Consider the following 15,572-nt stretch of genomic DNA (forward strand, 5'->3'; position numbering starts at 1 on the left):
AAATAATCTGAGGTTTAGTAAGTTGTTATTAAATGTCCCTTATTCCATTCACATAGAGGACCCCCTCCGTAGTCTAGTGGTAGAGTGTCAGCCCGTAGAGCGGAAGGTCCGGGGTTCGATCCCCGACCGTGTCATACCAAAAGACGTTAAAAGATTCTGAAGACGTTCTGACGTGACTAAGGTCTGATTTTAATGAGATTGCTCTTCACGGAATCTTGATTCAAGGACCGCCTCCACGGTCTTGTGGTAGAGAGTCCGCCCGGAGAGCAGAAGGGGCCGCGTCATACCAAAAGACGTTAAAGATGGTACTTTTTGTTACCCTGTCTGGCGCTCGGCATTAAGGGGCTAAAACAAGGACTGGTCGGCTCGGAGTCAGTACTGTGTCTGAGTGGGGTATACAAGTTAAACTGTGCCATGGTATCTCAGTGAGCTAGTACCATAAATCAGCATCAGTCCGGACTAGTACAAGCCGCACCCCGCCCCATGCATGTCCCTATATAAGTGCAATAATCTTGGATGTGATGTTAAACCCCATTTCCAAACCCCACTTGTCTCAACCATTAATTTCATCAAAAACACAGTTCAATGGTACAATTAAATGACATAATAGTGTTTTAATGGGAAAATGATGTATTTTGATGCATCTGACTGGCAGTAGCGTAATAACAGCAGTGATATACCAATGAACTGATGACACTTATACTTCTAGGTCTGCAGCCACAAGTGGGCTGACATCTCCGAGTATGGCTACGGTGTGGCGGTCATCAACGACTGCAAATATGGATTTTCCACAGTGGACAACATCATGAGACTTTCGCTGTGAGGATGAAAATATTCTTGGAAATTTATTGTATAATAGTTTTCACAACAAATTATAATTTAGATTTGGGACAGACATGCCGTAATGTAGGTGTTCATATCTGTATTGATGCCATGGCAACACGATGGCTTCTTGCAGAAAATTGTGACACGAGAGTCGATTGGTAGATTTTGTAGGTCCATTCTTTTCAGTATGAGTAAAGGCAGAGCCCATGTCTGCCAAGGATTCTGAGTTGCTTTGTCCTAATATGGTAGGACACGTGAAGATCCGAGGTAGAATAGGTCTTCAGTAATCCATGCTTGCCGTAAAAGGCGATTATGCATGTCGTAAAAGGCGACTAACGGGATCAGGTGGTCAGGCTCGCTGGCTTGGTTGATACATGTCATAGATCCCAATTGCATGGATCGATGCTCATGATGTCAGTCACTGGATTGTCTGGTCCAGACTTGATTATTTACAGACTGCCGTCATATAGCTGGAATATTGCTGAGTGCGGCGAAAAACAACAAACCAACCAACCAACCTAATATGGAGTTTTGAAGCTCTTTTTCTTACAACTGGCAAATGAATATGACAAATATTTTAATTTTTCAACCGTTATTACAGCTGCCATACTTCACTGGGAAATGTTCCTGTGGGGGTTGGCAAATTAGTAAACATCTATAAGACCTGCATCAAGCAGACATACTGAAATACTCTTCACTGATCACATACCATTATCTCTCCAGGCTGCGATCCACCAAGGCGCCTGATGCCAATGCTGACATGGGCGACCACACCTTCACCTACGCCCTCATGCCACACACAGGTGTGTCGACAATCTGTTTTTTGTGATTGGTCCCACGACAGTTCATCTTTGTTTTGTACTCAAACATATACTCAACCGAAAAAGAAACGCAAAATGCGAATAAGGTCAAGACCATAAAAGATATGTGGATAATATTAAGAAACGATAGCAGAGAAAACTTCCGATAACAATAAGCCTAGATTGTTTGATGACAACCATCCATGTTTATTGACAAATTCCCTCGAAAACCGTGTACCGTAACCCCCAAACAGAAAAATGACAAGCGTCAGTCATGTCCAACAATAGCGTGTGTGGCCTCCTCCGTTGGTGTGATACAGGCCACAAGTCGCCACCTCATTGCAACAACAAATCTTTTGAAGATGGCTTGAGGAATCCTGTTCCATTCCCGCACCAAAAAGGCTTCCAGTTCCTGAAGTATATGTCACTGCCTTGCAGCCTGAAGACGTCTCCCCATCTTGTCCCAGACATGCTCAATTGGCGCCATGTCTGGTGACCAAGACGGCAAGGGCATTACAGGAATGTTATTCATCCTGAGAAGGTCCATATAGACCCGTGCTGTATGGGGACGACCTTGTCCTGCTGAAAGACCTGGAGTTGAGGTAGACCCAGCAAGAGAGGTCTGATGTGATTACGAAGAACATCGTCCCTGTGCACGACAGCAGTCACATGCTCGTGGGACATGGGTTAGAGTGAGTGAGTGATTGATTTTGATTTTACACTGCCTTTAGCAATATTCCAGCAATATCAAGGCGGGGGACACCAGAAATGGGCTTCACACATTGTACTCATGTCGGGAATTGAACCCGGGTCTTTGGCGTGACGAGCGCTAGGCTACCCGACTGCCCGAACATGTGTAGAGGGGTCCTGTAGTGGTAACTGAACCCTCTCTACACCATGATGATTCCTCTTCCCCACAAGTCGGCCTGTAGGACACCGCAGCTACCGTAACGCTCATTGCGTCATCTCCGAACTCTGATGTAGCCGTTGGTGTGAGAAGGTTGAACCTTGATTCATGAGTGAACCACTTGAGACTTTAGAGATATATATGTTTTTTTGGAGTACAATTCAATAAATCTCCATCTTAATTAAGTCCTCCATCATATTTAAAGCATGGTCATATCTATATTTACAACAAATGCAACATTTTTTTGATGCATCAAACAAAAGGATTTGATATCTAACTATAAAGTATCAATACAATCCAGTGGACATCCTTAAGGCCATACATGTTTTATTTTCCGTGCTGAAAAGCATCTGGAAAAAAGATAAATATTTATTTTTGTTGTGTCTCCCACTAGTAAATAAAAACTGTCATACATAAATTCCATGTCTACATCACTATCAGTGATTCAAAAAGCCAGCTCCAGTTTTAACTGAATGACTTTCATAGTAATCATGGTAATAAATAAATGATTGACATAGCTATTTATTTTTATTTCAACCAACCTTGTGTGGAAAAGCTGGAATGAATCTGTGAAACATAAAATTAAAAGGTGTGGCCTAAGCTGAAGTACTGTGTGATGGAGGTGTTTTGATGATGAGGTGATGGCACCAGGTGTGTGTGGTTGTTGATGCAGGCAGCTTCCAGACAGCAGGTGTCATCCAGGAGGCCTACAACCTGAACAGCCCTCTACAGGTGTACAACGCCCCGGTCTCCGCCCTACCACTAGGGGGCGCCTCCTACTTCACCCTCAACACACCACAAGTGATACTGGAGGCGGTCAAGCTGGTCAGTAACTCAGTTTGTCCCTGTCATTAGTCGTACTGTGGCGCCAATGTCTCAGCTGACCCTTTATTGTGTTGTTCAGAGTTGTGTCCCTTGGTTGTCCCAGTTTTCACTCAACGTTGGTTTGAATCCCTGGTTGTCACCCTGCCTAGGACTAGGCTTGTCGTAAGAGGCAACTAACAGGATCGGTGGGCTGTCTCGCTGACTTGGTTGATGCATGTCATCGATCCAAATTGGATAGATCTATGCTCAGGATATCAATCGCTTGATTGTCTGGTTCAGACTAAATCATTTACAGACTGCCGTCATATGGCTGGAATATTGCTGAGTGCGGCTTAAAACAACAAACAAACCAAACCATACAAACTTGGCGTTACAAGGATAAAATAAGGACTGGTCGACTAAGTGGGGTATTTCATGTTAAACTGCGGCATGGTTTGTTTGTTTGTTTATTGTTTAATGCCGTACTCAGCAATATTCCAGCTATATGACGGTGGTCTGTAAATAATTGAGTCTGGATAAAAAATTCCTGTGATTGACATCATGAACATAGATGTACATTACGCAATTGGGATACGATGACATGCATCAACCAAGTCAGTAAACCTGACAACCCGATCCTGTTAGTCACCTCTTGCGGCAAGCATAGGCTGATGAATTCACAGGTCCTGTGGCACGGTATGTCAGTGGGACGGTACTATAGAACCGACATCGGTCAAGACTATCACACACACACCTCTCACAACATTTGGTGAACATGTTAGACTTGCATGACTTGCTTTCATAAGATTACACATTGTCAAATAACTGAAAAAAATCCTCATCTAGAATACATCCCAGTAATCTGATAGCAGGGGTGGCACACTCGTTTGAGACATATGTTTCACTGTACAGAGTTCTGTCCCTTTGTTGTGCCAGGATGTGCTTATTGTGTGTTTTGAATCCTATATTAACCATTTTTTAAAGTTTTCAAACATGAAATGGAGTGTCCGGAATTAATTTAATTATTACAAATAGTAAACAAAGCAAAACAAATAAACAAATAAAACAAAGCAATTACTAACCTGTCTGACTTTGGTTCAAGTTGTCCCACAATTAGGACAAATATTGAAATCCGGAGTCTACAATTTGAATGGATTGTTTTGTTTCTTCCACCAGTCTGAAGACGATGATGGAGCTATGATTCTGAGGCTGTATGAAGCATTTGGTGGCAAGACCAGTGCTACCTTGTCGACATCTCTGCCCATCAAGACCGTCAACAGGTAGGGGGAAACCTCTTACAGAGAAGTTCTGGGAATAATTTTTTGGCACCACAATTTTCTGTGCAGAGTTGCATCCCTTGTGCGCGCCAGAATCATAAGATCATGGGTTCGAATCCCAGTTTGTCAGCACCATACCCGTGTTCGTGGGTTTCACCAGAGTGGCAAACGTCTGACACCTGCATCACTTCGGGCTTTCGTCAGACATTAAGTTGACATGCCGCGATACAACTGTAATACTGTCCACAGCAGCATTAAACCCAACTCATTCACTCTGGGAATAATTCAAGTTTTCTTTGGGAATGGTGATGTAAGTGCCCAGGTTGCTTTTTGGAATGGTGATCTCAGTGCTAAATTCTTTTTGGACAGTAATACCACTATGCTTGTTTTTTTAAATGGTGATTTGAGAGCAAAACTTGCTCTTGGCATTCAACGTTTTTTGTCATAGGGTCCTGGTGGATCCTAACAATGTTACTACACACTATATACAAGATAGGGAAAAGAGCTACTTTCAGGCCTCAACAGACAGTAAATTCCAAAAATACAATCACCAACCTTTGACACTGAGGAACATTTATGTCAACATTCTTATAAACAAGAGTGACTGGACAGAAGGACTGTGCACGAAAATGCAGCAGTAAAAACAGTGTGCCAAAACGCTACCAAATGAACATTCAATGGACATGAAAATGTTGTGTTTCACGTGCAAGAGGCACTTAACATGTTACGCAACTGGTTTTGAGTTCAGTTGTGCAAAAGTTTAGTCCCAAGACGGGAATTTAGGATAGAAACGTTGTTATTAAACAACATAAGAACTGAGTTCACATATAAAAAGTGAACTTATCCACAATTAGTGGAGAAACATTGTTCATTCTAGAAAATAGTGTATGTGATTCGATACATTAAAAGTATCAACTTGTTTCAATAAATTATTGTTTTGAATTTAGGGGTTATCTAAGGGACAGCTTACAAATTCAAGCATCCCATTCATGTCCTTTCAGATGCAATGGCCTGGAGGAAGTTGAAGAGGATGGGGATGATGTTGAGTTTACTAAGGGAGATGTCTCAACAGTCACCGTCTCATTCACAGCCTTCCAGATTGTCAGTCTGATTGTGAAGTTTTAGTGGCTTCATGAAAATAACAGGAATGGACCTTCTGGTCTCAGGAAGTGTTGTCGGCTCCACTCTGTGGCTCTACGTTGCCTGGCAACACGGGGAGTGATGCCACGGGAATGAGGCCCATGTACAACCAGATGCTACTGTTAATCATGCATTCCGCAGAGGTTATTGATGTATAGCGTTTGTATGCTGTGGAGGAAATAGGAATGTTGCCTCATATTTAAACAGTACGTTAAGTTTTCATTATGTATTTTCATTGTAGTTAGGACATTTCAATTGGTTTCTTGTTTTATGGAGAGTTTATTATGACTTCATTATGTCCCCCCCAACACATCCCTCAAAAAACGTATCGTTTTTGGCTCGGTTCCTGATGGCGTTGGTGTTGGCGTTGGCGTTCCCATCCTATTCCAAGCCATAACTTGAAAACTGTTCAATGTTTTTCCAAGGAAATTATTCATATGAATTGCTCATTAGCTGCCTTTTGCCATTGTGATTTTTTTCTAAATTTTTTTTTTACGTTTTCAGGAGCACAATTTCGACTCAATCTAGTGCTTCGGGATCATAACTTGAAAACCTTTCAACATGTTTCAATAAAACTTGGTATATGTATTGCTCATCAGCTTAACTCGTGCCTTTTGCTATTTTGAAATTTTCTAAATTTTATTTTGTTACATTTTCATGGAAACAATTTGGACAAGTCTCAAACAACTCTAGGTTTTTCGGATTTGTAGTGTGATTGGATTCAGAAGACAAGTATTAGATACTACCCTATCACTATATGTGATAACTATGCATCTTTGGAATTGTGTCCATTCTCAAATACTTGTCAATAGATATTGCTGCCAGACTTTTTATTATGTTGGCATAAATGCTTTAATCGGAATCTGTACCAGTATTTTTTGCTATTTTTGTTTTTCTGGTTTGCAAACACATTTGTCAGAACAACTTGAACTAATGTATCCAAAAAAGGATGCTGTAGACGTATGTTTTTATGAGTAAAAACACATTCTAGTTATAAGTAAAACAATAAACAATAATATTTTGAAATGTTTTTGAGGTTTTTGTTAAAATGTCTTTAAGTTTGTTTTTTGTTGAAGAATTTTCCTGAGCATTTTTTTATTAATCTCTGTTCAACCCCGCCAAAAAATTTTAATTGTCTTGTGACATTTGAGAACTGACAGACTAGATTGCAAAAAACAGACCATATAGTGCTTTTTATTTTGAAGTTAATTTAGCTAGTTACCTTTATAATGCTTATGTTGAAAGAAACATTTTCCATATTTAACAGCCTGACTGTATTATTATATTCTGCTCACAAAGGCTTGTGGTCTATACACATTGAATACAAAAACAAACTGAAATGGGAAATTATTTTGAAGTTCTTCTCATATACTTATCTTTTTGAGTATTTGCTGTTGACAGTGCAATGTTGTTTATATTTTATATCAGTGAGTAAGTGAGTGAGTTGGGGTTAACGCCGCTTTTAACAGTATTCCAGTTATATCACGGTGTGTCAGCTTAATGTGGGAGGAAAGCCCGAAGTGATGCAGGTCTCAGACATTTACCACTTCGGTGAAACCCATGAGCACTGGTATAGTGCTGACAAACCTAGAAACATAATCGGGGCGAATGGGGATTCGAACCCACAATCATAGGTTTCTGGCGCGTCCAAGGGAGGCAACTCTGCACAGCAAATCGCGGGGCCTTAGATCACTGGGCCCACCGGTGCCCCCCATATTTTATATCAAGATACATAATCACCTGAAGCCTTTATTGGGAGAAAGATCTACACTTGTATTGTCAATATAATCTATGTTATATACTACATGTACATGCATTATATAATAAAATCACTTAGCTGGCTTGAACTTGTGTTATTCAATTATTTTTCTAAATTGTATGTTTGAACAAGGATGCTTCCTGTTCTGCATTAGGCTAGAAAAAACATAGTCTAGGTTCTCAGGCACCGCCCGCATCATCATAAAGTTTTTATCACATTTCGTTTTTATTTCCATTTTTTTTTTATTAAAAATCCTCAAATACTTCAAGTCCAATGGTGGTCAAATACTGTATTCCAGTATTTTACTATCAAGGAATACATTTATGTAGTGAGGCCCTTTCCCGTGTTGATTGTACACAATTGCAGCTTTGTTTATTGATTATACGACTGTTTATTGGTTTATACATACTAGTGTGGGCAACCAAAATTTAAAATAAAAGGACACCACCCACCCGCACAATATTTTCAAAAAACATTGCCTGAGAACCAATTCTTTTATTTTTTTAAGCCTTAGTCAGCAGTAAAAACCATTGTCTTGAGTGTAAAAGTACTGTGAACAATTAAAGTTACATGAATTTTACCAAGACGCGGGTAGAATAAGAGTTATCCTTCTCGTTTTAAGTAGTTCTCGTGTTCATACGCCAATATGGAAGCCTTCCAATGATGGCAGCGTCTGTAAATGCAGTAATGGTGTTTTTCATCTGTTTCTAGAGTTTTGTTTAAAGTTCATTTTCTATATTTTGGTAAAGGTTTAAGTTTCATTTATTTTTAAAAAACAAAGTTTTTCTTTGTTAAATATTTGGTCCACTTAAAATCTTCTTCATTTGAACCTCCTCACTCTGGCTTAGTGGAGAAAGTGTATGTCACATGACCTTTGAAACCTAGAAATTTTGAGTTCAAATCCCTATTTCTCAATAAACTTTTGTAGATAAATTAATAACTTGTTTACAGCCTCAATTTCATTTCAAGTCACATGATCTAAAAAGCACATGTTCCCCACACAATCAGTCAAATCTCCATCTTGTTGGGACCACAGTTATATTTTCCAAAGTATAAAGCAACACAAATGTAAGTAAACTCATATTTGTCAAAGTTAATATTATTTTATCTCTCAAGTGTTCAATGCATTTATAACTTTAATTCAGTAATCATTTGACAGTTGTAAGCAATTTTGAGTATTTTGTCAGAAAGTTGTTTGTTATTCTTTAAGATTGGTAATTTTGACTATTTATTTGGTTCAGCCTATAGTAAGGATTGTATTTTCTTTCTATTTTAGTTTTCTGAACCTCACCCACCAACGTATTCAATGTAAACAAATGTAAACAAAGATGGTAGTCTAATAACGAGACTGAAATTGCCTCATTATAACGCCTTAGAATGTAAACATAGTTTGAAGTTGTATCTTGAAGTCGTCTTTATCGTTCAAACGTCAGCTCTTCAGTTCAACTCCTTCACTAAGGATTATGTCTGAATGGATATTGTTCAAGGTTTGTATTGAACATTGTGATTAACGCTCAACATCATGTAATAAAAATCCTTGTTGGTGCGAGTGTCAGAAGTCAAAATCAGAAATTAAAAGTTCTAACTTCTAATTCATGCAAAGTAATGGAATCAACGGCAAGAAACAGGCTATAACACTACTTAGAACAAAACAACATAATAAATCCAGACCAAAGCGGTTTCACTCCTGGACGCTCAACCTTAGAACACCTCGCTCGACTAGAGCAGGACATTAAAACAGGCCAACTTAACAAACAATATACTACAGGCATCTTTCTAGACTTCTCCAATGCATTCGACATGCTTTTGCATAACGGGCTAATAGAAAAACTACGAAAAATAGGTCTTAAAGGTCAAATAATTAACTACATCCAAAGTTTCCTAACAAACCGCAAAATCACCGTGAGCATAGACCAAACGCTATCGGACCAATGTCCCCTAGAAAATGGCACTCCCCAGGGCAATATCCTCGGCACCACACTCCTCAATATTATGATTAACGATCTATTCGAGGGAATATCCCCCAAAGTAAACACATCAAAATTCGCAGATGATGGAGCCCTCTGGATCCGCACTAAAAGCATTAAAGTGGCCCAAAACTTACTACAAAAATCTCTAAATAAAATACAAAAATGGGCTGACAAATGGGGCTTCTCCCTAAACATCTCACCTGGGATGCTCACATTAAAAACCTAGTTACCAGATGCAGCAAAGACCTAAACACGTTGAGATGCCCAACCGGCTCCAACTGGGGAGCCTCTAAAAACACCCTCCTCTCACTCTATACATCACTAATTAGATCCATACTAGACCATGGCAGTGCCATTTACGACACCCTTAACAACTCTCTCATTAAAACACTAGACTCAATGTGCGTGAGTGAGTGCGTGTGCGTGCGATGACGTTATAATTTGCTTTTATGTCTAAGTGTCTCGTAGGCCATACCTGGTCGGATGTTATATTTTACTGTTCGTGTACATGTTTTAGTATGAAGTGTATATAACATGTGACACTATAATAAACATTACTCTCTCTCTCTCTCTCTCTCTCTCTCTCTCTCTCTCTCTCTCTCTCTCTCTCTCTCTCTCTCTCTCTCTCTCTCTCTCTCTCTCTCTCTCTCTCTCTCTCTCTCTCTCTCGTATCAGGCCCTAAAACTAATCACACGAACTCAACATGGCCAATCCTCCACTTCACTCCAGGCCTTAACAGGAGAAATGCCACTTAAACTATTAAACTACGTAGGGAACAACTTACCTTAAACTTCTGGACCGCGTTCCAATCAAACTCTCTAATCGAAAACTTAATAAAAAACAACATTAGCCCTAGCCCGGAAAATCCACTACTTACTCCAATTTCCTAAAGAATAACCAATTACCTAAATGAACACAAAATAAATAATCTTAAACAAAACAATAAATCATCCAATATCTTCACTCCAAAACTTAAAATACCAAAAATAGACACAACACTAGCCGATACACTAAATAAACAGACCGATCCTAACATCGCTAAAACCACCACACTAGCATACATACACGAAAATTGGCCAAATTGGTGTCACATATACAAAACACACAGGTTTCGGAGTCCACATCGCACAACCAACCAAACACACCCAATCTTACCGACTCCCAAACAACCAATCCATATTCACGGCCGAACTCATGGGCATGGCCTCAGCACTACACAATCAGCAATCTAAAAAATAATGGTGTTCACTCGGTTCACTCGGTTGTGTTGGAAGCTTTCAGCTGGAACACGGGGTCTCAAAGCGTCTCTTCACGGCAATTTCATTAAAGTCAAATCTTAGTTCTCGCTTCAGCTAAACAAAATCTGTGGACATCCCATTACTGGTCACGTCAGACCGACCTTGCGCGAACTTTGACCGGCCAATGGATTGACCAATCAGAAGGCAGCTTTCTCGAGCTTTACGGCACTAATTTCAAATTGGCGACTTCGCTTCGAAACATACATTTGTATTTTGACAAATTCTCGAATACAAATTTGAAGCCTGAACAAAAGAACGTTCTGGAATGGCTAATAGTTGTACTAGACTGTATGGATTATGTCGTTTAACCCGTAACTATCGTTCAGAATACCCCGAGTTAAAGTTTTCGAGGTTGCATGATTAGAAATCACATTCCGACTATCTTTTTCATAATCTGGTAAGCGAAGCTCTGATTAGTCGGATGAAAGGTCGTTCTGACGTGACTAAGGTCTGATTTTAATGAGATTGTTCTTCACGGAATCTTGATTCAAGGACCGCCTCCGTGGTCTTGTGGTAGAGCGTCCGCCCGGAGAGCAGAAGGGGCTGCGTCATACCAAAAGACGTTAAAGATGGTACTTGTTGTTACCCTGTCTGGCGCTCGGCATTAAGGGGCTAAAACAAGGACTGGTCGGCTCAGAGTCAATATACCGTGTCTGAGTGGGGTATTCATGTTAAACTGCGGCATGGTATCTCAGTGAGCTAGCACTATAAATCGGCATCAGTCCGGACTAGTACAAGCAAGCCGCACACACACACGTGCATGCATGTCGTTATATGAGTACAATAATCTTGTACGCGACGTTAAATCCAATTTCACCTCTCCCGACACTACCCGGGTGGGCACCCGCTGAAGGTCTCGAGAGAATATTCCAAAAATCCGACTGGGAATAGTCTGACCTTAGCCGTGGCAAAATATATTTAAATACTCGTATAAATACTCTCATATATACTGGTCATGCATCACTGAAGTTGACTGAAGTTTTATCTCTATTTAAACTTATAAAGTCAGAAGGAATGCGTGCATAGTCAGAAAGATATGTGAACATTAGGCACTTATTGTGTTACCGTGGAAGTTCTAGATAATTTTTGCCATTAAACAATATACCACGTAACTAACCACGGGTCCGGGTAGTCCTGTGGGTATCCGACTCCAACTCAGGAACCACCCGACCCGAGTACCCGACTTACCCGTCCCAGCTCTAGTGTCAACGGGTGTTACAATTCTAGTATTTTCCGAGCGAGACCGAAGTACAGTTTGACACATATGCGAATGTAATTATTTCTGTATTACCCATTATGTGTTAATCATGTTGAGCTCCTTTTACGACAAATGCGCTGATTTCGACTGCCGACACCAACATTTCAGCCAGTAGGACAGTCTCCTTATTTAATTACACCTAAACATTTTCGATAACAGACAATATAACAGAGCTCCAGATAAGCTGCGTATCTGCGTGAAATACGCATCAGAAATGCAGAAATACGCAGTAAAATAAAATCCAAGCGTATCAAATACGCAACGAACATTACAGATACGCTACAAAAATAATACTTGTGCGTATCATCAAAATATTGTGAAGTAACCCTGCATATTCGATTAGCAAATCAGCAACTTATTTTGAAATTATAAACGGGCATTCCGTCAAACTTGCCAAACTCCACGATGACAGTTACATCATGATCATTTGCCATCACACTTTCTTGTGGAAGTATCGTGGTATTTTTGAGTCCTATAAAGCTCTCGAACCCAAACGACACCAGTTTGCAGGGACTTGATGAATAGTGTTTTAAATATTTAACTTAAATATCCACATGTGTAAAAACTAGTGGGTAACAGAAATTTGAATACCCAGATAGAATTACTGATACCCAATGATTTTAAAATGCATGGGTAAAATACCCACAACACCAAAAGCTTATCTAGAGCTATGGTAAATGCCCACAACATCAAAAGCTTATCTGGAGCTATGAATATATGTGCCAAAGGTATTCTCATGTTCTCATGTCATTACCCAAAAATCGATTATGGGAGTATGTCTACCTGACTAATATGGATATGTCACCCTGACTTAATTTTGAATGGACGTTTTGATGCTTCTAAATATTTACTTCATTCATAAAGTTGCTGCAAACATTCTAGTAGAAATGAAGACCAACATTTTGACAGTTGATGCAAGTATGTTTAAAGGGAGACAACTCAAGTATGGCCTTGCCACATATCACCTTGCTAATTGTTAATTTTCTTAAAAATTAATCCCAATTCCATTTTCTATCATCCTAATCTGTATTTTTTTCACCAAATATGGCAAATAATCCCCATTGTGTGTTTAAAGACATCCTGAATAAGGCCTCCAGGAAGACATCATTTCCCCCTTTTTCTGCCATATTTGTTCCGATAAATAATATAAGATGGTCAAAATATATTTGCCAGGGGTCGGTTTTGGTTATATTATCATTTGGTTATCATTTTAACATATAATTTGTCTGTTATCAAAAATGTCTAGGTGTTTCAATAGAGGTTATCACGCGAGTGTTTGGGAATGGTAAGTATCCTGCATTAGGAATAGATATTGTTTATTCCTAACACAGGATATTTACCATCCCCAAACACACAAGCGTGATACCCTCTTTATCATATAATGTCATTCTTTAGTACTGTGCTTGGAAATCGCTTTCCCTCTCTCAAAAATATTACCGAAACATTGTGAGTTTTCCTGGAATGCGCGCATTAATACTTTTTACGTCACAGGGTAAGTGATGTGTCAGTCGGACAGTGACAGTAGCCAATAAGCAAAGCAACATATACGCAAAACAATAATTGTGTTTACTTGCCTTTCGCGGTCATCCATCGGTCGCTAGTCCACAAATGGATCTCAGCTATAAGACGATCGTACTGTAATTCTAAGATTAGTGCAGAATTTGTTTTATCTGGGCGCTGTTCCACAAATGGACCTCAGCTATAAGACGATCGTACTGTAATTCTAAGATAAGTGCAGAATTTGTTTTATCTGGGCGCTGTTCCACAAATGGATCTCAGCTATAAGACGATCGTACTGTAATTCTAAGATAAGTGCAGAATTTGTTTTATCTGGGCGCTGTTCCACAAATGGATCTCAGCTATCGTACTGTAGTGAACAGTGCATGAGTATCTTGTGGGGAAATTAGACGTCACCATACTGTAATTATAAGATGTCACCATACTGTAATTATAAGATTAGTGCAGAATTTGTTTTATCTGGGCGCTGTTCCACAAATGGATCTCAGCTATAAGACCATCGTACTGTAATTCTAAGATTAGTTCAGAATTTGTTTTATCTTGGCGCTGTTCCACAAATGGATCTCATCTATAAGACGATCGTACTGTAATTCTAAGATTAGTTCAGAATTTGTTTTATCTTGGCGCTGTTCCACAAATGGATCTCAGTTATAAGACGATCGTGCCCGAAACCTGAGATTGTTTTTAGGTTTGTCAGCACTAAAATCCGTCATCGTGGAACTCAGCAAAGTGGTAAACGTCTAATACCTTCATTACTTCGGGGGGCACGGGTGGCCCTGTCGTCTAAGGCGCCGCGATACTCTGTGCAGAGTTGCGTCCCCTGGACACGCCAGAAACCTATGTTGTTTACGAACAGTATGTCTACTTCGTAACGCGATTTTGATTGGACTAAGCGTAGACTCGTTACCCAAGCCTAAACATAACTCCGAAGTTGCAGCCAAGTTCAGCAAGGATGTAAACTGGACTTTCATAGTCAATTAAGCCCCAGGTAAGTGAAAAGTGAGTAAACACATAGATGCACTGCATTCATGGTACGGTTAAGAGAGAGCACGGGTGGCCAAGTTGTATGAGAGTCCGCAATTCGCCGTGCAGAGATGTGTTCTATGATCGTGGGTTCGAATCCCTGTTCACCCCGATTATGTTTCTAGGTTTGTCAGCACCATGCCCGTGCTCGTGGGTTTCACCGAAGTCGTAAACGTCTGAGACCTGCATCACTTCGTGCTTTCCTCCCTCATTAAGCTGACACGCCGTGATATCGATATAACTGGAATACGGTAAAAAGCGGCGTTAAACACGACTCACTCACTCATTACTTCGGGCTTTCCTCCCACATGAAGTTTCCAACTGTAACGTTATCCAAGCTACTCATGTATTAGGGCGGGAAGGAAGCCTAGTTGCTATGGCGTTCGCTTCTTACGCCGAAGGCCCGGGTTCGATTCCCACGTCCACACAACGCGTGAAGCCAGTTTCTGGTGTCCCTCACCGTGGTATTGTAACCGGGTTTTCTGTGGCATTATCCATAACATTGTTGTGAAAGCCTAGTGATAAGGAAGGTGCTTACTTTACAGCGTAAGCTAGATGATCGGGAGATCGAGGTGGAGTAATTTCGGTGGTTGTATTCTGTTCTGTTCAGTGTCCAGTCTCAATCTGTCACTTGTCACCTGTCAGATTAGGCGGGTAAGTGAATCACGTGCCTCGATCACAACCGGAAACATACGAGTACATCGGGTGGCCACATTCGTGACCAACTCGTGTTATTCCGGGACAAGCCGAATAGCGATTCCATTCGTCACCACTCGCCCCTTTCCGTAACCTGAAAGAAGAAAGGCTTGTCCCAGAATAGCACGAGTTGGTCACGAATGTAGCGATTCTTGCAGGTTACGGAAAGAGGCGACTGGTGACGAATGCGGGTGGCCAATCCGATATTACCGAATGTGCGAGTATGGAAGCACCAATCACTACAACATATACTCAGATGACACCATCAGCTACGGGTGTGAGGCTTTTATTTATTCG

At 40.4% G+C, this 15,572-nt stretch overlaps 1 protein-coding gene across 2 annotated transcripts in view; it reads left to right on the plus strand.

The window, feature by feature from the left end:
- LOC139474476 (alpha-mannosidase 2C1-like) overlaps nucleotides 1–6,759 on the plus strand; it is a 50,675-nt gene extending 43,916 nt beyond the window's left edge. For both annotated transcript variants that reach the window (XM_071257512.1, XM_071257513.1), the window contains exons 26-30: nucleotides 710–819; nucleotides 1,549–1,628; nucleotides 3,206–3,357; nucleotides 4,513–4,616; nucleotides 5,615–6,759. In XM_071257512.1, the coding sequence (XP_071113613.1) occupies nucleotides 710–819; nucleotides 1,549–1,628; nucleotides 3,206–3,357; nucleotides 4,513–4,616; nucleotides 5,615–5,738 (570 nt within the window). In that variant the 3' untranslated portion in view covers nucleotides 5,739–6,759. The remainder of the gene's footprint in view (nucleotides 1–709; nucleotides 820–1,548; nucleotides 1,629–3,205; nucleotides 3,358–4,512; nucleotides 4,617–5,614) is intronic.
- The last annotated feature ends 8,813 nt before the right edge of the window (nucleotides 6,760–15,572 follow it).

The sequence above is a fragment of the Haliotis cracherodii genome, unplaced genomic scaffold (genome assembly GCF_022045235.1).
Source record: "Haliotis cracherodii isolate W230 unplaced genomic scaffold, xgHalCrac1.p SCAF_3, whole genome shotgun sequence".
Lineage (NCBI taxonomy): Eukaryota > Metazoa > Mollusca > Gastropoda > Lepetellida > Haliotidae > Haliotis > Haliotis cracherodii.